This window comes from Nuphar pumila, chromosome 6, assembly GCF_984573655.1.
Source record: "Nuphar pumila chromosome 6, dmNupPumi1.hap1.1, whole genome shotgun sequence".
Lineage (NCBI taxonomy): Eukaryota > Viridiplantae > Streptophyta > Magnoliopsida > Nymphaeales > Nymphaeaceae > Nuphar > Nuphar pumila.
This window is the reverse complement of record NC_143254.1, coordinates 101,779,431-101,804,817: the sequence shown is the minus strand read 5'-3', so window position 1 is coordinate 101,804,817 and position 25,387 is coordinate 101,779,431. Positions and strand designations below refer to the sequence as shown.

Genomic DNA, 25,387 nt, shown 5'->3' with positions numbered 1-25,387 from the left:
TCATGGCTTGGAATATTTTTTCCATGTTTTACAAGTGCTGTTTCAATGTGAAGATCGTATTCATGCTTAGTCTTTAAGATTTTGGGTTTTCTAAACAACATATTAGAGCTCTCATTAGTTACAATTGTTTTTTATAATGTGAATTATGTGTCATATTGGAAGGTTCTTGATGCTTGTTCAGCACCAGGCAACAAAGCCATTCAGATGGCTGCACTTATGAGAGGTAAAGGAAGGGTTATAGCATGTGAACTAAACAAGGAAAGAGTGAAGTGCTTAGAAGATACAATCAAGCGATCAGGAGCTCCAAATATCCTTTCCATGGAAGACTAGTAATGCCTGATTTATATAATTATGATGGTATTTTTCTTATAGTCTTATGGCATCATAATGGATAAGTGGTAGTATTGAAGTCAAAACAAGAAATTCTTTATTTGTATAAATTTTGTTCTTAGCTATGTCACATGGGTGCGGGTGTGCGACACTTTCAAAAACCTTGGGTGCGGGGGTGCGGCAAAAATAAATAAATAGATAAATATATATATATATATATAATTTTTAAGTTTTATCAGTTAACAACATTATCAGTTTCACAGTCTGAATTAGTTCATACTTACATATTCATGGCTTATTCTTTGAGACAAGCATATGTGTAAAGCCCTCGTTAAAAAAAAAAGTCGGACACGTGCCGATATTGGTCTGCCATATCGGACTCAGACTCGGATCCGAGTCCGAGCCCGACCCCGACCCCGACCCCGACCCAGGTTCCAGATTGTTTGCCCGCGTCTTTTAAAAGACGTAGGCTGAGAGGCGAAGGGCAAAACCCTCGCCCCTTTTCTCTCTCCTCTCGCTCACCCGTCTTCGTCCCCCTTCGCTGTTGACGTCAGCGATCGAATCGCCGGTGACCCCCGTGCTCCGACAATCACCATTGCCGACAACCCGCTGCCACCACCCCAGTCCGGCGGCCCCCCCTGCGAGACCCTCTGAAACCCTGAGCTCTCTTTCCCTCTCTTTGTTGTCTGCAATCGTCACTGCCGGCGATCCTTCGAGACTGCCTCTCTTTCCCTCTGCCTCCCGTACTCTCTCAACCTCGTTGGGTTCTCCGGCACCACCGTCGCCCCCCTTTGCTGAGATCCTGGACGATCGCCCGACACCTTGTGTCGCCTCTTTTTTGCCACTGTCAAACCCCCCGACGACCCCGCCTGGGCCGTTCCTTGCCATCGGTGTCCCTGGGCTCCCCCTTCGTCGATGAATCTGCAGGTATACTGCCTCTTCTCTCTACCTTCTACTTAGACCTCTTCTGTTTTCTCGGTCAAGCGGCAGGATCGCCACCTGCTTTGTGCCGATAGTGGCGTTGACCGCACCCAGGGTCGGGTTGACAACACCGAGTGCCGCACCCGCATCGCATCGACGCGTGTGCGACACTTGGTTGGCCGAATCCCTGTGACATAGGTTCTTAGTATATATATATATGTTGTACTATGAATTTAGAACTTCAGGATATGGTGCATCCTGAGAAAAGGTATATTTGATATATGTTCTTTATTTGTTATCTTATAAATTGCACACATGTGCAATGTCTTTAAGGGAATACATTTTTTTTGAGATAGTCCAATGCATTATTAGGATGTTCAAATTTTGCAAGGCTAGAGCATTTTTTGATGTCTATTCTATTGATAAGCCAAGACATTATTTTTGCATGTTCCATTATCTATTCTTTCTATTTTTTCTCATAGTTGGTTATGACTTTGGTTCTCTCATCCTCCAAAAGAGCAACTTCTTTCCCGTTCTCTTTGGTAGGGATAAGTTTAAGCTTCAGATCAAATCCATCCACTAATCTCCACAAATCCTTGCCTCAAATATGGTGCTTCATGATTGAAGACCACATTACATAGTGTCATTAAGTTTAATGGGCATGACAGTGGCATCTTTCATTATTACAAAGAAGAAGAGAAGAGAGTGGGAGAGAGAGAAAAAGAAGGGGTGAGAAAGAGAGATAGATGTAGAGAATGAGCACGTCCACTTTGAGCCACCATGAGCACCAACTACAAACACTTTGAGGAGCGATCTACGAGCACATGAACAAGGAGTATAGCCAACGAGCACACAAACACTTGGTTGCCAATCACTAATGATCAAGAGCACTATGGCTCTGATACCATGCAAAGAAACAAGAGCCTTCAAGCTTAAACAAAATGTCCACCAAAAGACAAAATGGACAAGCACAAAAGAGCCACTATGGTCCCACTCACAATGGCCAGAAAGGGCTCACACCATTGTTGTGAAAAGCGTTGAGGCGCAACGAGGCGCTCCACCAAAATCTGAGGCGAGGCGTAAAGCGTAAGCCTCAAAAAAAATTTTTTTTTGTAACTTAAAAAAACTATAAAAATGATCTAAAATTATAAATAAATAAGAAATGCTTTATTGATGAAGCAACAACCAATAAAAAATAAAAAATCTCAAATAAATACGGAAAAAATATGAGATGCAAAGGGGTTAAATTCATCTCTGTTGTAGGCATTACAGAATCCAACCTAGTAAGATCTTACTTTAAATTCAAATTCAGAGTCAGATGGGAAAATATAATAGAGAGCCCACATTGACTGGTAATCATATGCATTCTATATGTAATTAGTTCATTATCCTATGGGCTTAAATTCCGATTTGGTTCAGATTCAGATGTAACACTGCATATTGAACTCGAATATGATTATTTACTACCTGCTAGCTCTACTGAATCCTGCTAATTGGATATGGATTTGTTAGATATCCAACCTAAATCCGAACCGAAACTAAGTTTGAAACCTGATCAATCCAATGCCCCCAAGGCCACACTAAATCTATTGTAAAGAAGTGTAAAATCTCTTATTGCTTAGGCGTTTCATGCACAACCAAAATCAATACAAGAGTGCAAATGGATCGGATTTGAATTTTTTCCCAAACAGAAACCTTAATTAAAATCAAATCAAATTTGTATATCTTGATACTTTTTCAGATTCATGATCTCAAGCCATTCCCTTTTTTCTTAGTTAGAAATTTTGGATTTCTAACGGTTTTGAGATCTCAGAGATCCCCCAGTTGAATGAAGGTCGGATCTGGGGTGGCCCGCATGTCTAGACCGGATCTTGAACCGCAAGCCATGCATACACACCCTAAGTGTGTTTGTTCTTGTGTATTTCATCTTCCTATCTCCCCTTTTTTCCTTTATCAGAACATTTTGAAGAGTTTGAGCATGCAGGGCAGTGAAACAAGCCGAGCCACTCAAACTCATAAAAGAGGCTTAACAAGCTGAATGTGAACAATGGCTACTTGGCTCAGCTTGACTTGTATATGCTCGTTACAAATTTTAACGCTAAAGGAGATTAGAACTCAACCGAACATAAAAGAAAAATATATACAAATATATAAAACATGTACCTCTTCTTCTTCTTCCGAAACCCAAGCTCGGGTTAGGTTGACATACGAGACGAAGAGAGGTGGGAGAGACCGAGACGAGAAGTGGGAGACGAGTGAGGGACTGTGAGAGAGAGATGAGTGAGAGGCGAGTGAGAGACTACGAGAGACGAGTGAGGGACTGAGATGAGCGAGAGAGACTGCGAGACGAAATGAAAAATTAGGGCTTAGGGTCGGGGGGGCTGATTTAATAACATCTAAGTTTTGGTCAAATGGGGGCTTTGACCCCCGTTTGACCAACAAAATGAGGCGCATACGCCTCTCATTGAGGCACATTTCGCCCCGAGGCGTGTGCCTCAAGGCGTATGAGGCGCACACCTTGAACCTTTTGCGCTTTATATGTGTGCCTCAAGGCATAAAGCCCCTCACCTTGAGGTGAGGCGCGCTTTTTGCGCCTTGAGGCGCGTTTTTAATAACACTGGCTCACACAAAGAAGGCACAAATAAAAATAATAATATTTTATTATGTGTCACAAGTATGCAAAATGCATATTTACAAGGAAGGTGTTCTCCCCTATTTATACAAGCCAAAGGAGAATCCACATAGCTGTTGGAACTAGTCCAATGGCTAGTCAACCAAGAGTTGACCAAAAATAAAAAACAAACAAAATACAGAATTAAATAAAAAAATACAAAAAATAATTATATGCAATACATATATGTATATACGCATACAAATATATATACATACATAAGTATGTATATATATATGTTATATATGTACAATTTAACACTATCGACCTTGATTTACAGCATAAACTACACATGTTATGGCAAATGATCAAGAACTTGAAAGCTCCTACTATGCTCTTGAATTTCTTGGGCATTTTACAGGGTTGGTTAACTTCTTTATTTTCACATAGTCGGGTATTTATGGCTACTGGCATCTTGAATGTTCTACAATCAACCATGCTACTGTTCTGAAGAAGATCTAGCACGTGTGAGAACCTATTCTTGTCTCACCTTGGTGATGTTTATGAGGAGAAAATACTACATACAAAAAGTGTATGTCCATTAGATGTTATTTACCAAGGTTCATGTCTTGGATTCATATTTTGGTGGAGTATTTCATGGTCTGCAGAAAATTGAGGTGGAAATATTGCTAGATTATGGATCGATCCTTGGAGAGTTGTTTTCCTAGTGTCACAAATGACTGTTATAGAGTTCTTAGCAATTAGATTGATATATATCAGTGGCAAAGGCTCTATTGACTCTGAATTCACATGTCCTTTGTTATGGTTGTCATCATCAACATCATCTTATTGTTCGTCTGCTTGATCTTGGAAAGAAGATTGCATCCTATAGAAAGATCATGATACAAGGTTTTTATCTGGAAAGAAAAATTAAGAATTTTGGCACATCAGAAGTATATTGTGGTCCATTGAAGGAAATTTAAATGGCTGAATCGTGTTCCTAGGGCTGCTTGCTGGTGTACTTAGTGTTGGGTAATAGACTTCCGATGCAACTGCTTTATGAAATTCAGAGTTCCTACTAGCTGTCGCTTGTACAAGATGAAGACTCAGCCAGTTTGCTTCTTACATGCACTATTCTGGCAAATATATGAAAGGGGTTGGCAGAGAGTTTTAATAAAAAAAATGCATTATCATTTCATGTCATTTAAAATGGTGGTTGTGTTTTCATCATTAGTGGGCATGTTTAAAGGACCATCAGGAGATGGCTTTCCATATGATAAATGTTCATACTATATGAGAAAAGGTATATCGTGAAGGATACATTCAATTAAGAGAACTAGATGAGAGGCTTTTGGCTTCTTTTTAAATGCTCTAGAGATTAATCCTGGTTGTTGGATTCTGCAAAAGAGAGGTTAGGTACCTATATTGTTGCCAACTGTTGATCTAGGAGAAGTTGCTAAAGTTCTTTTTCTATCAGATGTTGCAGTTGGAAGTTAGTCATTATTGGGGTTTTGTATTGCTTAGCTGATTATTTGGTTCCAGAAGTTGGCATTCTTGAAGATAGTCCCCTATGCTTTCCAACCTGAAGGATTTGCTTCTTTTCCATTTATTGCTAAAGTTGGCATTGTGGATGATGGTTAGCAATGCTTTTTAACCTGAAGGATTCATCTATAAATTGTGCTAACAGCCATAGGTGTTTCTCTTTCAAGAATGTGAGACTTCAACAGCTCAGGACATCAGATTGACTCTTTTATTTTCACCCCTTTCTTTGTAAACTGCAATTATTGCACTTTATTTGTAATCCACATCCCTTTCTTTTTAAATCCATCTGTCTTGTTAAATCTGTAGGGAACTATTTCTGCTGGAAAAGTACTTCATTGTTTAGTTCAGAGCAAATGCAGTTTAACTTTATTTTCATTTCTCTTCACTGAAAGAGCGGCTGTATTCCCCCTGCTTGATTATCAAAATAAAAAAGGAGGAATTATTGCATTATATGCATATATAGAACATTCTGGTAAGACATTATGAAAGAAAAATGGTTTCATTTCATAGTCGATTGAAATAGCACAGGAGGCCACCAAATAACGTATCCAGCTGCCTATATCTTCTTGTCCTACTTGAAAGGGATTAGTTTCTGGAGTTTTAGAGAAATTGTAATAGGTGCATGCCTGAAATGTGATATTTCTAATTATCAATTGAAATAACTTGCTCCAAACAGGAGCTACATTCACTCATGAGGCCAACCATCATGAAGATGTTCTTATGACTATTTGAAGGAGAATTTAAAAACAAAATGTAGAGTGGATGTTATGTCAATACCTCTGTTCAAGATAATTGGGAATCTATGTCACCTGGGTTCAGATGCAGGTACGGGTATGGGTATGGTAATTTCAAAAAATAAGGGTACGGGGATACAACTATATATATATATATTAGTGTGGATCCAATGCAAGATTCATATATACGTATGTTCCATGCAGATTTTTGTAAAAGAGAAACAAATTTTAGTAAAAGGAATTGTATGATGACATTTTGAATAAAGGAGGGGAGTGTAGGTAAAATATGAATAAAGGGGGGGGGGGGGGGTGTCCAGAAATTTTAAAAAATGAATAAAGGATCAAATATGATAAAAAGGAAAAGATCTCCTCCCACCACCTCACCACCTCTCTCTCTCTCTGGATACGAAGAAGGAGAACAAGGAGGTGAAGAAGAAGATGGAGGAGGAGGTAGGTACCTCTCCCACCGCCTCTCTCTCTCTCTGGGTATTTAGGAGAACAAGGAGGTAAAGAAGAAGATGGAGGGTGTAGGTACCTCTATCTCCTTCTGCTGCCCTCCTACTGCCGAGGGTGGGAAGGAGGAGGTTCGTTAGAGAGAAGGGGAAGACAAGAGCCAGAGAGGGGGGAAAATCGAGACCAGAGAGAGGTGTATCGGGTGGGGCAGGACCAAAATGGCCTCACCCCTTTGACCTTGGTTTGACCAAGGCAAAGCAAAGGGAAATTTTGGGTCTTCGTTGGACCTGAACCGGTGCAACGAGGGACCCAACCCGTGGTGTACCCGCACTGCGCCTGGTACCTGCACCCCTGGTGATCTATGTCACATGGGTGCGGCACTTTAAAAAACCTTGGGTGCGGGGATGCGGTAAAAAAAAAAAAAAAAAAAAAATATATATATATATATATATATAGAAGGGGGGTCTGGACCAAAATTGGGATCTTTGGACATGGGATGCCCATAATACGACAGGCCAGTCCGGGCAGTCCCAAACCCAACAAAATTGGAGTACGGGTTTGGTGTCAGCGTGCTCAGAAAAATGGATCGGGGCAAGCACTTATGGATAAAATCCAACACAAACTTGTCACTGCACCATGTCCATTATATTCCCGCGTTCCAAAAAGGCAGCGTCAGATTGCGCCAACACGTAACAAGATAAATGGTGAAGAATGCATAGATGATGGCCCTGCCACCGTCCCTCGTCGAATGCGAGACTGTCACGATCCCCACCACGTCAAAAAGATGGACGGTTCTCATTACGCAAGAAAAAGGTGCGTCTCACCCCATCATGAGAAAGCACAACACTCAAGCAATTATGATCTTACACCGTCCATCCAGGAATCATGTGTTGCAGATCTACCCGTACAAGTCGTTTCACAAGCATTCGCTGTATAGGAACAATGCTCTCCGTGAAAAATTAGCCAATATAAAAGCGCCATGAGAGAGAAACTTTTTCTGTCTCTCTCTGGCTCTATCGCTCGTTCGTTCTGGCGAGAGAGATGGTCGAGAGTCGCGACCATCGTTCATCAGAACAGGTAATCTCTCTCTCTTTCTCTACATATATTATATTTGTGAAGTTGTTTGGGACTTCACAAATATGGAAGCAAGAAAATGCTCAATATTTCTCTCTTTGTATATCTTGGTTCATGCATTTCTAGTGATTTTCTTGTATATTACTTCGATCAACAAATTTATTTGTTTTATTTTTTGAGGTACTTGGTCTGTGCTATCTTTTTTAAATTCCGCAGCCCATTTCATCGGGCAATTTTTTTTATAAAAAAAAATCCAAAAAATGGACCAAAATGACCCTGGGTGCGTTGACCACACCCAGGGACGGGTTGACCTAGAGTTACCGAAAGCGCATAGGTGTATGGGGAAGCGCGCTTCGGAAGCACAAAACGTCGCGCTTCCAAAACGCGTGGGGGAAGCATCCCCCTTTTTTGGGAAGCACACTTCCCTTTTATGGGAAGCGCGCATCCCCCACGCTTCCTCATTTTTTCTCATTTTTTTATTTTTTTTCTCTTCCGAGACGGTTCGTAATTTTCTTTTAAGTGGTCCCACGCTTCTCGCTTCCTAAATTTTTGAAAGTGCCTCGCTTCCCGCTCCCGCTTCCCGTATCGCTTTCCGCTCCCGTTTCCTCGACTGGTAACTCTGACCGCACCGGGTGCGACACCTGCACCCGCGTCGCATCGACGCGGGTGCGGCACCTGTCTGGCCGAATCCCTGTGATACAGCTGTTGATGCATGTTGACACGGGTGCAGCTAGTGTTTAGCCATGCCACGGTTACATAGTTGGGAATCAAATGTATACCTATAGGGTATTCCACATGCACCTTATGAGTTGAACATCCCCTTACATGTTGCATGCTTAGTTTTAGTTTTGAACATTCGATTGATTTACTGCAAATGCAATCTGTTGTCTCTGAAACCCTAACTTTATGTATATCGCCCACAAGACTTGAGAAAGTGTCATGGATATTTTGTTCTAAAATCTTTCTTTACTTTTTTCCTTCTGGGATATAATTTTTTCTAAACAATCTTTGCTTTGATGTTGTGATATATTTTTCATGGTTGATGTTATGTTGCTTCTTATTATCAATTCATGATAAGCATGGATTGGCATTTATGTTTTTAATCCTTTCATGTTCTTTGATCTTCTTGTCAACTTACGATGCATTTTTGCAATGCAAATCATTGCTACAATATGTAAAAGATCTTGAGGTTTTCTTTCCCCCTGTTACTGTATTTTGTTACATCGTTTTGTGTGGTTTCAGTTTTATAATTATCAATGTGTAGTTCGCAATTTCCCTTGACTCAGCTGCCAGATGTTGAAGTTTTTCATAATGACTTTCTAAAGATTGATTACAAAAATCCCTTGTACTCAAAGGTATGCCATATCATTTCCATGTTTTTTGTCATTTTTCATATTTCTGGTCATGTAACTCCATACGTGAGAGTAGAAGATATATCCAACTGGAAATATTGGAAACATAATGCTCCAGTCCTGGCTTAAAGATTAATCGTTATTTCTTTCCTTTGTATGACTGAATGGGTGCACAATCAAATCCTAAGGGCTTGTCATTTTCTTATACCTTCATGGTGTTAATACTCCATATTGTGTTCATGTATTTCTGATGAAAACTTCACCATTGTCCAGTATAGTCTGTGTTGCGACTGTCCTGGGTCTATGAAGTGTGGGTTCGCCTGCCTTTGCAAGGATATGGAACATATTGGAACCCTGGCGACACAATTTGATTTTGCGTACTTGCTACCAGTCCCATAACTAAGGCTTGCACTTTCTTTTATCAATCACCAGAAAATTCTATGTATTCTTTTAAGGTTTCCCTTGCCTTTTATTGAAAGTTAGCTGTCATGAACCTGATGGTTATGCATTTTGTATGAACAAGTGCATTGCATGCGAAGTAATGTGCAAAACTTTATTGGTGAAAGCTTGTTCTCCTTTAGTTATATTTTTTCTTTTATTAATGCTAATGTGCTTTGTACATTTGTTTCCATATCAATTAAATATCATCTATTTGTTATGTTTGCCATTTCTTGATCAAAATGATATCAAACTAGTCGAACCTTTCCCCCACATGAGTCATTTATGGATCAAATAACTCTTTAATTGAAACTTGGAAGGTAGGGCTGTCAAGGGTTCGGATCTGAGGTTGGGTACCTGCCCAACTGGATCTGTGATTCTGGGTTTGGTGAAAACAGTGAAGACGTGGAAGCTGTGTCACAAAGGTATGGGTGCCACTTGACACGTGACTCAAGTTTGACTTGCAAGTTCGAAAAGTGTTTGAAAGATGGGGGTACGAGGACACATTTTTTAATTTAATCAATAAAATATTTTTTTGATTTTTTAATATGTATAAATGCAATTTTATTGAAAATTATTAAAACTACTAAAAATATTAAAATAATCTCCATGTCAGGATCGTGTCAATGTGTCTGACTCCTGTCATCCATGACATACACCCTAGATGGAGTGTCACTACATAGCCTGGAAGAAAAAATAAGTTTGCTTGGGAAATTGATTCAAACCTGTTTGTGTTCAGATCCAGATATGAGCAGCTTATAAAAAAGTTCGGATCGGATATCAGACCCGGCGAACGGACAACTGAATCGGATATCCGATCTGAAGTCTTATGTGGGTATCTGAAGTATGTCAAGTAAAAAGGTAACTGGCACTGGTGGGACTCGAACCCCCACTCTCATACATGGAAACTCAGGCAGCTAACTACTAAGCCAAGATGTCTCTTTAGTCTTTATTAGAGGTGTCAGATAAAAACGGTATATATCCACTTTGTAAATCCAAATTCCAACAAGCAAACCCGACCCTACAGCAATCCAATCCATTAATAAGTCAACTGGGTTTTGTGTTTGAGAATTTGAAAAAAAAAATGTAAAAGATGTCAGATATGGTTTCTTTCACGTCTGACCCGATAACTATCCAAACCTGAACCCAATTATTACTTATATGGGCAGATTAGGGTCCGGATCTTGCCCTGATTCAACCCATTAACTGCCCTCTTTGAAGGACATGAAGTACAGATGGGACTTAATCTTTTCAATCCTTTTCTCACTCATCTTCTAGATTGCTGTTTCCAGTGCAATAAACTTCGAATACTTATTGTTCATTGATTTTGAAATATAATTACACAGGTCCATGCTATCCTTTTGGATCCTTCATGCTCTGGGTCTGGAACTTCCACTAATCGCTTAGACTATCTGCTTCCATCATATGACGCAGGTTGTTAGTGTTCTTGAAACCATGATGATATGGGTTCTTGTTTCTGTTCTTCAATCATGCATCTTTACATTTTCTTAACCTATTCAACTGATATCATTACCTTTTTATGGCAATTGCTTTAACGTGATACAGCAGTAAAGAACTTATTCCATCTGTATAAAATATGTCAGTTACTTGGGTACGGATTATAATTCCTGATTTCTCAGTGGACATTTTTTTATGAGTGAAGATACAATCCTCTTTGTGCTATAGCTGTTTTTGAGTTTAATCTAAAATACACTGTACTTGCTGATAGCCTACCTAAATAACTTCTCTCTTTTCTCATCCTAATGTCAAAAGTATTTGATTTAGTTTTGATATCAGATGTCCAAGTTCTAGGGGCTTCTGCAATTCTTTTTTTTTTCCCTCAACTGATATTCTGTAAAGAGAAAACTAGATGGACAATGTAGGTACCTTTCCTGTTTAGAACTGCAATATGCCAATACATTAAGATAGGAGGTCAAAATTCAACTTCATGGTCATTTATATTGTCTGATATCATTCTTATATAATCCAATGCTTCAACATGATGACATAGATGCATATTTAAAGTTGTCCCATTTGTAATAATTTATTGTTTGGAGTTCTATATTTATTTGCTTAGTTTTTGTGGTTGTTATTGTAGAATGTCATAATCTTATCATATTTGGGTTAATGCTTTTGCTATTTGTTGGCATTCTGGTTTAATTATTTTCACTTAATGTAATTTCAGGTCATGTTGGTAATAGTATAGATAGGGAGCGTGCTAGAAAGCTTTCTGCTTTCCAGAAGAGGGCCTTAGCCCATGCTTTGTCTTGTACGTATAAATCACTTAATCTTCTTAATCCCTGTTGCAAATATGGCTGTTGGAACTTTTTTAATTGATTTCACAACTTTATTTGCTAGAACTGCTGTGCAATTTTCCTTATACTGTCTGCACAAGGTATCCCTCAAGCCAGTCTCTTGACCTGGAAATAGAATCTATAGTGATGTAAAGTCTTACACTGATGCATTTCATGTAGTTTTTTATATGCTAAGAGACAGTGTGGATATGGTTTTGTAATTGGACAATCCTGATATGATTTATACATAAATTTTAAAATATGATTTGCTACAAATTTTCTCCAGACACTTTTATTTTTGTTGTGATTCTCATCACTTTTTCTTTTTGGCCGTATCCTAGCATTGTTGGAATGAAACATGTTAGAACGAAAGTTTATCTTTTGTTGCACAACAGGAATCAGTCCAATCTCCTATCCTTAGCAGAAAACTGTGGTTTTCCCATAAAAAAAAGTGCAGCTGTGTTCAGCTTGGTGTGCAAACAACCATGTGGTTTTTTGTTTTTTAAAGGCATTAACTTGCGGCCTTGAAGGGTGTTCGGAAGATCTATGAGATTGTTGATTTACTTCTTACGCAAAGAAGGAAAGAGAAATTGAAGCGATAGAAAGGAAATTAAAAGGAAAAGAAAAAGAAAAAAAGAGAGAAGGAAATAAGGCATTAAAGAACTGGTGGATGGAAGAAAATTTTGTTAGTTTAACATAGCATCATGGCCAGAATGCCATTGGATTCCTTTTGATTGTTGGAAAGCCACCACATAAGATGGAATATGACCAGAACTCTTGCTAGAAAGTTACAAATTGTCAGAACACAAGGTTTTTTAGGTTTCTTGCTTCCTTATCGATGTGCTTTTTGCTTGCAGCCCTTTGCAATAAAGTAGGCTCTAGCTTATTGGTCCAAGTTTTTTAGTTGAATATAGATAACAAGAGAACCTCTTTGAGAATTAACTTGTTTTCTTTAGGCATTCCCTGAAGGTGAAGACAACAATGAAGCACAACATGTACATGTTAAGGACAGAAAAATGTATAAAGACTAGATAGCATGTCTGCTGATTATATAGAATAACAGACTAAGCTAATCCTACTCAAATATGATGGGGAAAAAGACTGCAGTGGCCTTGAGGCAACTAGAGGATATATAGCTTGAAGTAATCTAATTTCATGCTCCCCATAACAGTCAAGAAGCTTCAAGAATGAGGATAAGGAACTTTGGGCATAAGGGAAGAAAAATGAAAAGTCAAATATGGTATTATGATGGATGTGTTAATTCTAGTCACTTGGGGATACAGTATTATAGCATTCAAATGTTTTTGATGAAAACAACTTGATTTTCTACCATGCTGTATGCAGATAGATGTCCTCACATTCTTGAAAAGATAGAACTCGAGTCTGGTCTGACACTATTCACGTTAAGGTGGAAAGAATAAATCGCCTGCTTGACATGCTAGAAATGTGGTTCAGAAGTGGATCTTACTCCAAAATCATGGCTGACCATGATAATTTGAACCGTCTTTGCCACCTTGCTTTATATTTTGTGATTACACTTTTTATACCTGTCTTGTTTACATGTTCTCATCTGTGGTCTTATTTCATGTTCTTATTCATCCTATTTTGGTGCTAACAACTTTTCAAGTTTCTTCTTTTCCTTATGCCCAAAACCTGTGATTGATTGTCACATCCTACCTTCTTTTTCTACTGTCTATAGATAAATCTGTGCTTTTAACTTTATTTCTGTTTATTAAGTGGGGGGTCATTATTATCTTCTAATCCATCCTTAGTTGAAAAATATCAGTAGACAATCCTAGGGCTTGATCTGTCCGTAGGTGTAAAATCTGTTAGTAAAAGTTTGAACACAAGTTTCATTTGTCTTGTTGTAGTTCCTTCGGTTGAGAGGGTGGTTTACAGTACATGCTCCATTCATCAGGAGGAGAATGAAGAGGTTGTTAGGGCAGTTCTCCCAATGGCCAAATCCCTCAATTTTCAACTGGAAGCACCATTCCCTCAGTGGCCTCATCGCGGTCTTCCTGTTTTTGATGGTGGTGAGTGTTGCAATTAATGGGAGGTACTCTTTTGTTGCTTGGGAACATATTTACACACTTGTATTTCAGCGGAGCATCTATTGAGGACAGACCCAACCGATGGCATGGAAGGCTTTTTCATAGCATTGTTTGTTCGTAAGAGTTTTCAGAATGAACAGGAGAAGCTGAACTGTGAGAAAGGCAGGTCATCTAAGGATTATAGTTCAAATGCTTATGACAGCGAAGTACCGCATTTTGCAAACAGGCAAATGGGTTGTAGAAGTCATCATCTAAGGTTAAAACATGCAAGGGCAAAAGCAACCTTCAAGACAAATCCGTGCATCAAACTACCGCGGGCAATATCCTTTTTACGTATGGTTAAGCAGAAAACGCAGAAAACGTCCAAGAGACGATCACACAAATGAAATGTATGATGCTTGTATGATCCCTGTTTTAGAATGAGCTGAATTCGGTTTGTATAAATGATTTCAGTACCATTAATGTTCTGTAAACATTTTATACTGTACTGCCTTTTAATTTATTGAAAAATGATGCTTTTATGTGTTTAAAAGCCATAGGAAGCTGGATATGTGGATTTGAATATGGGTGTCAGCGTTCTTTTTCATGTTGATATTTTACAAGGGGAAACCCCGGTTCAAGAGGTGGAGCCTGGGAGAGATCGACTGTGTCGAATGGCCAGCCCTCAAGCGGTGAAAAACCCCTGGGCTGCTCCATTTGCCCATCAAGGAGCCTGTTCAGCCCTCAAGGCAAAGTGACGTGCACCTCAGGTACTCAACTCTTGATGTCCTTGACATGGGTACAAAATGTTGAACATGTTGATGTCTAACAATACAATCTGGATATGGACGCATGGTACACACAAAAACACACGCTTGCTAAAAGAAATGAAGGCATACTTTACCTATCAACTACAAGGATTAAAGGTAAAACATATTTGAAACGTTGAACTGCAAAGAGAGATGTCTAACTGGTAGTGTAATGTATGAGACCAAAAGAAAATAAAGTTTTCCATTGCATTTTATGACGGGTTTATTGCACTTTGTTAGTGACTAGTTGCGAGAAAAAATGGAATATTTGTAATAACCCAAAAAAAAAAATTTTTTGGATCCGGGCCAGATCCGGACCTGGGTGATGAGTCGGCTGCGTGCTTTTAAAAGCATGCAGAGGCGAAGGGGGAAGGTTCTCGAAACCTCCTTCCCCCTCTTGTCTCTCAGTCTCTGCACTCTCTCCCCCGACCGCCTCCCTTTTGCTTATACAGTGAAGCGAGGAGGGGAGGGGTTTCGATACGAAACCCTCTCCCCCTCTGTTACTCTCTCGTTCTCACTCTTGCCTGCCATCCTCTTTCGCTCGTCTGCCAATGCTGCCACCACCGCTGTCGAGCTCCTCTCCGGCGAGCTCCTCCTCCGACCCCCAAGTATGCTTCTTCCCCTTTTCTTTTCCTTTCACCGCCTCCTCTTCCCCTTTTCTTTTATTTCTCTTCTGTTTCCCTCCCTTCTCCTTTTTTCTTTTCTTTTGCTGGCAGAGATCCGCTCCCTGTGTCGGCGCGATTTTTTGACAAGGGCGGAGCCCTGCCTCTTGTTTTCCTGGTAGGGGGCGAGCCCCCTGCATTCTTTTTGTCTTCTGGCAGGGGGCTTCACCCCCCTGCCCTCTTGTGTTTGTCGGTAGGGGGTGAGGCTGCCCCTACTTTTGTTATTTTTGGCAGGGGCGAGGCCCCTGCTCTGTGTTTATTGGCAGGGGGAAGCCCCCTCAGCCTTGTGTTTTTCGGCAGGGGGCGAGGCCCCTGCCCTGCGTTTCCCGACAGGGGGCGAAGCTCCCCCTGCTCTCATGTGTTTTGCCGGCAGGGGGTGAGGCTCCCCCTGCCTCCTTTGGTTTCCCAGCAGGGGGCGAAGCGTCCCTTGCCTTCTTCCTGATTTCGGGCAGGGGGCGAAGCCCCCTTGCATCTCATTTGTTTTCTGGCAGGGGGCTTCATCCCCTGCCTTGATCTTGTTGCCAGCAGGGTCAGAGCCCCTGCCTTTCTTGTTTTCAGCAGGGAGGGTTGCTTCCCCTGTTCTGTTTCTTGTTCAGGCAGGTTCGGCAGGGAACCTCTGCTCCCTCTTCTGCCTTTTCTGTCCTGACAGGCAGGGAGCATGAGCTCCCTGCCTCTATGGCTTTTTGTCGGCAAGAGTGAGGCCCCTGCCTCCTGCACCCTTGCAGGCAGGGTGCAGTGCCTTTGCCTATGCATCTCTGATGTCTGGGAGCAGGCCTCCCTGCCTCTGCCACCGTTCGTCGCCCGCATCCAGCAGGCCCTGACAGGGGCCTTTTACTGTTCCAGTTGCCTCCTTGTAGTCTGCTGACAGCAGGTCAGCAGGCGCTCACAGCCTCTGCCTCTGCTTCTTGCGCTTATAGCAGGTGCGCAAGGGCACAATGCCTCTGCCTCTGTTTCCCTTACGTCAGGACGACGAAAATGCCCCTGACCTTTTATTTTTGGTGTTAGCTTGCTAAGATCATCACTTTTGTAACTCGTACAATGGATCCTGCTTACGCTCCGTGACCCGAGCCGTCTACCGTTTACACCTGTAGACGCTAGCAAGCTTGCAACTCTCCAAGGTAGGACCACGGAAGATTTGGACAATTGAATCAAGTTCAATTAACTAAAAAGGACCATTAAATATATATATATATATATATATATATATATATATATATATATATATATATATATATATATATATATATATATATATATATATATATACGAGTATGCATTTAACTCAAGGACGCAAATTCGGGATTGTTGTCCTTTACTTTTTGTCAAGCTTTTGCCTTGTCGTCGCGCATTGCGCAAAGGTTTTGCGTTGCACTCCTGCTTACAGTTTTTACTTTATCATCGCGTGTGTTGCACTCCTGCTTACAGTCTTTGCCTTGCCGTCGCGCATTGCGTAAAGGTTTTGCGTTGCACTCTTGCTTACAGTTTTTACTTTGTCGTTGCGCATTGCGCAAAGGTTTTGCGTTGCACTCCTGCTTACAGTCTTTGCCTTATCGTTGCGCATTGCGCAAGGGTTTTGCGTTGCACTCCTGCTTACAGTTTTTACTTTGCCATCGCGCATTACACAAAGGTTTTGCGTTGCACTTCTACTTACAGTCTTTACTTTGCCATCGCGCTTTGCGCTCAGGCTCTTGCTTTTGCATATGTGTTGTTACTGCCTTGCTATTGCAGATGATGCTCAGGTTTTCACTCATTGCATACGTTTTAGAGGCATCCTCGTGGATGATGCAAGAGGCATTTACCGCTCTCCCTCTTGCGACAAGAGTTTAGTCAAGAGCTTAGTGATTCATCATCATCGAAGGAGAGGGATCCCTAGCAGGGATCCGGGTTCTTCGAGTACGCAGTCTTGTAGACGAATTGGGGTTCGAGCGAACTTCTTAGCAGGGGGGGATCTGTTGAGAAACCCGTATCCCGTCTATCGAGGCCGGTATCGAGTCATATGAGGCATGTAGATACCCCGATAGCGGATGAGATTTGAGAAAATCGCATGCTAAATATTGGCACAAGCAGATGGTTGTTTTAAAAGATATAGAATGTCAAAGTATAGTTTGAGAAATATTACATCTTTGCGAAACACTTCTGATGAGACTCTTATTGAGGAGCTATATCCCTTTCATCCTAGAGTACTTATAGTCGTGCACTATACGCTAGTACTGCGATGATCGGATGAGACGGTCGTGCGACCTCGAACAGTGCTAAATGCAAAATGCTGTAATCACTTAAATGGTGACTGATTCATTTTCACAGGTAAGATGCTCGAGTGGTTTAAAGACCACAACGTAGAATGGGTCGTTAGTTAAGCAAACCCTAACACACCCATTCGCTTCTTGTTGTCTGTCAAGGGAGAGGACATAGCGGTGCAAAACTCAAATGGACAGGTTGTTAACAACCACCCCACAGACAATGATCCGGCCTCCCCAGTCATTAGAGTTAGGGGAAATGGGCTACAATAGTTAGCTCAACACTTCTGCAGAAGTTGGATACATCTGTGACACTGCTTACCTGCCTTTGGGGAATCCTGTCTCGGCTAAAACCGTCCCTTTAGGAGCGGACTCAACTAGCTATTCGGGTTATTGAAAATACATAGAATAACAGATGCCCGAACTAGTCTCAGTTGTTTTTACGTTTTCCCTACACGTACCCGCAGACCAGTAATATCAAAACATAAAGTCTGTTCACACTAGTTAATTACTTGCTTTGCACCTTGGTCGAACTGCTTGGTGCTTGTTGTAATGTAGCACTTTGGCTTGCATCTCTTATGATTGATGTGATTGCATACAACTCATAATCTACGAACTGGTGGCAACTAAGATTGATGTGGCCGCTTGTCTTATAAGCTGCTTACATATTGTGATATAATTGTTGTTGTATGATTGCTTATCATGTATAGCTTATGAATGACTTGCGATGCAATGGTTTATACCTTACGATTAATTTAATTACTTGCTGATGGACTGAGCCATTTGATGGTAATTGTATATATTGCGAGCATTGTTATGAGTGCTTGTCTTATTAGTTGTTTTGTTTGGCTGTTGGATAGAGTTAGTCACTCTTCGCCTATAGAATTAGCTGGATTGCCATATCTGTGTGTTCTCACGTGTCGTTTACGCATGCTTTGAGGTCCTATTTGAGGATTGCAATGTTTCTTGTGGCAAAATTTTGATGCATAATATTATATGCTTCTCTGTGATGTGATTGATGTGCCACGTGATAAGAAATGTTGAGAGTATGCAATATTATGTTTATGGTTCATGGAACTTTATTGGAGGAATGGGTGATCGTGTGTTTTGTTTTACCATGTGAAGTGATACGATGCATATTATTGATATACATGTGTGTGCCCATATTGGTAGCTACTGACCCCAAGAGCGGTCAATTGTTCGGAGTAGTCGATTGTATTGACTCATGTATCACTGAGTAGGGTGTCTGTTGAGGACCGGATCTTCAAATGATTATCTGCGATGGCGTGTATGATCAAGACCAGGTAACCGGCTAGAGTGGTAGATTCTCTGTGAGGATGTACACTGTCCACGAATGGGTAGCCGCAAAGACGGTGAACTCCTGTGAGGAAGTGTATGGTTCAAGACCAGGTATACCATCTAGGGCGGAATTCCTTGTGAGGTTATACATTTTTCAGACCAGGTGATCCGGCGTTGATCTTGTTGATTGTAATAGTGACTATCGACCCTGAGAGCGATCATTTGTGTTGATGTGTGTATCACAATGATTTTTATTGTATATGACATTTGTTGAGGATCGAGTTCTCAAAGGTTTCTCTATGGAGTATATATGATCAAGACCAGGTAACCAGCTAGAGTGGTAGATTCTCTGTGAGGATATACACTGTCCACGAACAGGTAGCCGTAAAGACAGTGAACTCATGTGAGGAAGTGTATGGTCCAAGACCAGGTATACCATCTAGGGTGAAATTCCTTGTGAGGTTATATATTTTCAAGATCTAGTAATCCAGCTAGAGCGGTAGAATCTCTATGAGGAGGTACACTGTCCAAGAGCGGGTAGCTGCAAAGACGACGAACTCCTGTGAGGAAGTGTGTCGTCCAAGACCAGGTATACCCTCTGGGCGGTATTTTCTTGTGAGGTCGTATATTTCTCGGACCAAGTGATCCGACATGGAACTTGTGTTTTTGCTTACCATAAAAAGTTATGGTAAGTTGTGATGTTCTTCTGAGATTGTTTGAGATAGCCAATTATGAATCTATAGTTTCAGCTTTTTATTTTAGCATGATTTCATGCAGGATTCAGATGTGAGAATCATATCTTTATTTGATTTTAGATCATGTTTTGGACCTTTTATAAAAGGGTGAGTTTTTTTTTTGAGAAAGTATGACGCCTCAATGAGTCATAACCGGTGACAGTTGGACGCGTAAGGCCTTGAGAGATGTGAATTAATTAAGGTTGTTCAGGACAAAGAGTTGTTAGAAATAGTGAGAGCGACAAACGATGACCTGATAATGATTAGATGCAGAAACCCCGTTCTAGGAATGAGAACAAGCTAGTTGTGTGGTAGTTCACAGCTTACGATCAAATGAATCGTCTGGTTGCGTTCGACAGTTGCACTACTTACTTGCTTTGAACTGTTTACTTGCTTGAACTGCATACTGTTTGCACTGCTTACCTGTTTAACCGCTGATCTGCTATATACTGCTTGGCATGCTGAATTAAATATATTTAATTCAGTTTTCTATAGTCTCTCTTGTGCACCTACTAGTTTTTCGTGAAACTAACTCATTCTATGGGTATAAGTGATGATTAGGTACACCACGTGCGATTGTGCGATTGCAAGATAGTTTTAAGACTTTCTTTTTCCTGCTCTTAGCTCGCATCCTGAACTTTTTTGGGGGTTTTGTACGGATTTTTCTTTGGATATTCGAATTTTGTACTTTTTAGTTCTTTTAGCTAACGTGCCCAAAGTTGTCAGCTTGCCTTTCTAAATTTAACCAAAAAATAGTCTTCCGCTGATTTCATAAACAAACTCTTAATGAAAGAGATTTTTTCTAGTTTCTTGCCTGTTTTCTGAAATGATTGCAAGTTTAAAATTTTGCGGCGTTATAATATTTTTTAGCAATTTTGTTTTGAGAAGCATGAAAAATTTGTTTAAGCAATAAATACTTGACATATGTGAGTGAAAATCAAAAGTTAGTTGGCTCTTGGATGATTTGAAGAAGTAAAATAACTCTAAATCTAGATGCTTCTCAAAGAATGGCATGAGCAATCAAGTTTAACTACAAATGCAAAAGTGACTATCTTTGATTTGAATGACTCATAGCCAATTTTCGGAGATAAACGCCTTGGGATTTGAACCTGCTACCTTGGGCTATGAGAGTCCAGCTGTTTTTTGAAAGGCAAGTTAGGCAGACCCCTACTAGCAACTATACCATTGGGTTTTGAATCTGCAATGTCCCAACACAAGGTAACGTGCCCTAGCTGCTCCTACCATACAAGTGGAGCCCCCTTTGGTATCAAATTTGTTTGTTATTTAGCTTTTACTGGAGGTTGATATTTTCATATATTTTTCATGGGGAAGTATTTGATACTTACGAAGGTATGGAACTATTAAGCTCAAAATCAGGGGTGCAAGATATATTGACTCAATCTAACTACGTAGATGTGGCATGGTTTGTTTCAGATCAGTAAAGTTTGATCTAAAAAAATTTGAAAAAAGACATGCAAAGGTGACTTTTACTCATTAGTATTGTATCTTCATTAGTACCAAACATTTAAGCATTTTAATGTATGCAAAAGTAAGGGGGGGGGGGGGGGGGCGCGTCTCCTTGTGGTGGGACGTTGCAGGTTCAATCCCCAGTGGTACGTTGAATAATAACTGGTGCAGGTTGCGAATGGCCAAAATAAGTTTCGGATATTTTGAGTTGTCACTGACAATGTGACAAGTGTTGATATTTGGAAAATATTGCAACCAAAAAATTATTATAATCGCTGTTTTTAATGGCCAAAATATTGCAATATTTTTCAAAATAGCGTGCTACTGTCCGATGGACAAAAATATCATGAATTTATCACGACACTTAATTTAGATCAGCATGTAGTCTTTACTGAATCTGACTAATCAGATGTTGGATGAGCAGGTCCCCAGTCGTTCGGATTAGATGGGTCACAAGGCTAATACGGAATCTGATCATTTACGTATTGTTGGATTTGTTTATCCATTGATTTCGGTTATAAAATTCTATATCAAATCCGAATCAAATTATTAATGGGATTTGATCTTATTTGCCAAATGACATATGAGAGCTGGATTCGGGTCAGGTGTTGGATAACATCTGACCTGTTCACATCCCTACATGAGTGTGGTCCACACTAGGGGTGTCAATGAGTCTGGTTTGTATTGAATACTTGCGTCGACCTGAACCCAAATGCCCGGGTATGAGCATAAAAAACACTGAGCTGAGTATCATTTGGGTTAACACAAACCCGCCCCAAGTAATATGTGGATTGGGATTTGGATTATAGATTTTATTGGACATCCGACCTGATCGAGCTTGACTTGAGTATTTTACATGTATTTTTATTGAAAGATCCTTGAATTATATGGGTATGGACACAAAAAACACAGATCTAAGTATCATTTGGGTTAACCCAAACCCATCCCAAGTAATACGCAGGTCGACATTTGGGTTATGGTTTTGTCTGATATCTGATCTGACCCACCTTGACCCGAGTATTTTACATGTATTTTTAGTAAAAGATCCTTAAATTATATGAAAAATGACCGTATTGTTCTTGCAAAATGACATTTTTTGAAATACCTATCAATTTGACAAAATCCCCCGCATATCCAAATTATTGATTCTTGATTTTTAGAAATCTTTTACCCCTCCACAAATACAGTACGACCTTCACAACTCTTAATTGCACATGTCCCAAAAATGTGTGAACCTCTATAAAAAATAGGCTCAGGCAAGAGGACATTTGCAAATCCAATATGACCTTTACAACTCCTTGGTTGTGAATGTCGTATTATATTTGTAAATGTCCTCTTGTCTGTGTGTTATTTTTTTTACGAAGGATGTTCTCAAATGTGAAGACATTTAACCTTTACCGGCACTTCAAAATGCTACTAAAACCAATTGAAAAAATAATGGGTGTGTCTTCGTAAGAGCTTTTAGCGGCATTTTGAAGCGCCACTAAAGGTTCTAGCGAAATTGATAACTTTAGTGACGTTTCAAAAGCATCTTTTTTGGTCTGCGTACGTGCATTCTGCTTAGGTAGCTATAAATTAATTATTTGTGGTTTTTCACTTTATATATATATATATATATGTGTGTGTGTGTGTGTGGAGTTCCTCCTATATATGCGATTTTTCTCCTATATATACAAAGTTCTTTCTAAATATATAATTTTCTCTTAAATATATGGTTTTCTGTTATATACAGAGTTCCTCCTATGTATACGATTTTTGTCCTAATTATGTATTTTTTTAAGTCTAACAGGATGTTCATACCTATTTTTTATGCAAAATTAGTCAGATAATTGTGAGGTTTTGAGGTTGGAGTTTAACAAGATGTTCAAACTTGTTTTGATGTGGACTTTCTCATTTTATGCATATATTTTATGCAAACTTTCTCATTTTATGCAAACTTTATTATCCTCACATATATTTTATGCAAACTTCTTCATCCTTGCATATATTTTATATGGACCTCCTCATTTATGCAGATTTTGTCATTTTTTTATATTAAACATTTTATCTTTAAGACGTTTCTCCTCCATCGCTCATTAAATTAAAGTGATTTTGGTGGCATTGGAAAGCTAACGTCCTGATTTTTTTTTGATGTTTTTCAATTTTTGAATGAAGCTGACTGAAAAATATCATAGAACAGACAAAAGGCACAACCGTGACTATTCATCTCTTATTTTAGAAACATTGTTAGGGTTGTATCTCAACTTTCATTCGCCGTTTTTCAGCGAATCATATATCTATAGAAAGATATTTCTGTCTAGTTTTTTTTGTGTATTTTTTTTTGAAATCTTTCATTTTATGGGTCAAAACTTCCTCTGAAAACATATGATTGTTCCTGTTTGTAGAGTATATTTCTGTTATTATTTTAGAACTTAGAAACAGGAACCTTAGAGGGGTTTTCAGTCTTGACTTAAAACATGAAAGTTATAGTCCTATGTCTAAGCTTTTCAACGATTATAAAAACATAAGTTTTTGATGTCAGATAGAAGAGATACATATCTGAGAAAAGAAACTATTATGCAAAAAACAATTACATATTTGGGAGAAAGTTCACATATATATATATATATATATATATATATATATATATATATATATATATATATATATATATATAAGAAGTTTGCATGTGCGAAGGATAAAATGATTTTTTTAATTATAAATATTTATAATTTTGGACATAAGAAAAATATAAAAAATTACAAGGTATTTCAAGAAATATGTCAAATTAATCGTACAATACAATCATTTTTCATTTTTTTAACAAAGGTTCGTACATTTTTGGTACATTAGCAAGCAAGAGTTTCAAAGGTCATACTATATTTAATATTTAAGGAGGAGTAAAAATATCTTAAAAAATAGAGAATTGAATTTTTTGGTATGCAAGAGATTTTGTCAATTTGTTAGATATTTTGGGAAATACACCATTTTCCATAAATTATTTTGGCATGGGCATAATAAAACTCCGTGCTATCATTTGGGTTTACGTAAACCCACCCAGATTAATATGCGGGTCTGCATTTGGGTTATGGTTTTGTCTAATGTCTGACCCGATCTTGCTTGATCCAAGTATTTTATGTGTATTTTTAGTGAAAGATCCTTAAATTAAATGGGTATGGGAATAAAAAATCACCGAGCTGAGTTTCATTTGGGTTGACCCAAACCCACCATGAGTAATATGCAGGTTGTTGTCTGATATCCGATCTGACCCACCTTTACCCGAGTATTTTAAGTGTATTTTTAGTGAAAGATCCTTAAATTATATGAGCAAGGGCATAAAAAGCACTGAGCTGAGTATCATTTGTGTTGATCCAAACTCGCCCCGAGTAATATGCAGGTCTGGATTTGGGTTGTAGTTTTTGTCGGATATCAGACCCAACCAAGTTTAACCCGAGCATTTTACATGTGTTTTTAGTGAAAGATCCTTAAGTAATATTGTTTTGGGTTCAGCGTTTTTTTTTAACCAGATAAAGCCCAAACCCAAACCCAAACCCAAACCCAAACCCAAACCCAAACCAAACTAATTTTTTGTGTGGGTTTGGGTAAACTCTGATGGATCAGATACCCGACTCGTTGATAAGATCTAAGTGGATATGGAAATATTGGAGTTGGATCCGTATCCTAACATCCCTTATTAAAATACCCACCGGCGAGAGAAAACGGCAGCACCACGCGCCCTACCCCGCACTCACCTGTTGGCTCTGTTACCTTCGTCTATCTGCTGCCACCGAGAAGTCAGAAGACGAGGAAGAAGAATAAGGAGGAGGAAATGGTGGGGACGAACGTGAAGGAAGAGACGACGTCTCTGATGGAGCAGAGAGAGATGATGGAGCAGGAGATGAATGCCATCATCTCCCGCTTGACCGCCCCTGGCGGCCCCGGCATCTCCGGCAACCTCCTCGACCCTGAGGTGAGCTCCCCTCTCTCTCTCATCTGAAACTCTTTCCCTCTAAAAAAAAATACTTCTCTATTCTCATTCCGCCCTTTTTCCGTCGATTTTCGATATCCTATCGACTTATGAAGGATTTTGCTTGTCCTCTTCAATCGTTTCCTCTTCTGGGGTTAAAAGTTGTAAGGGAAATAATATCTTAAATCCTTATCCAATGGGTCCTGTTTAAAAGTTGTAAAAGTTTCATTCAGATAACTCATCAACCGTTTTGCATTTGTCGGTTGTTTTTTCAGTTTAAATTAGCCATTCCTTTTTAAGTTAAAGGCGCTCTGATATTTCTAAACCCTGCTTATGCTTATTTTTGTGAAGGGTTTTCCACGAGCGGATATTGATGTCATGGCTATACGGACAGATCGTCATCGTCTTGCAGGTTTGCCTTTCTCCTTTTTCCCTCACTTTTTGTCATCTTATT

The 25,387-nt window shown here is 39.6% G+C and overlaps 2 protein-coding genes across 2 annotated transcripts in view; both read left to right on the top strand.

Annotated features, from left to right (window-relative positions):
* Positions 1–14,332, top strand: part of LOC149835440 (S-adenosyl-L-methionine-dependent methyltransferases superfamily protein) — a 46,643-nt gene extending 32,311 nt beyond the window's left edge. Inside the window, exons 8-12 of the mRNA XM_090009584.1 lie at positions 8,952–9,020; positions 10,802–10,889; positions 11,641–11,724; positions 13,621–13,782; positions 13,852–14,332. Coding sequence (XP_089865710.1) covers positions 8,952–9,020; positions 10,802–10,889; positions 11,641–11,724; positions 13,621–13,782; positions 13,852–14,186 — 738 coding nt within the window. The 3' untranslated portion in view covers positions 14,187–14,332. The remainder of the gene's footprint in view (positions 1–8,951; positions 9,021–10,801; positions 10,890–11,640; positions 11,725–13,620; positions 13,783–13,851) is intronic.
* Positions 14,333–24,673: 10,341 nt separating this feature from the next.
* The window catches only part of LOC149835439 (uncharacterized), a 39,097-nt gene continuing 38,383 nt past the window's right edge, over positions 24,674–25,387 (top strand). The window contains exons 1-2 of the mRNA XM_090010528.1: positions 24,674–24,936; positions 25,285–25,345. Coding sequence (XP_089866654.1) covers positions 24,796–24,936; positions 25,285–25,345 — 202 coding nt within the window. The 5' untranslated portion in view covers positions 24,674–24,795. The remainder of the gene's footprint in view (positions 24,937–25,284; positions 25,346–25,387) is intronic.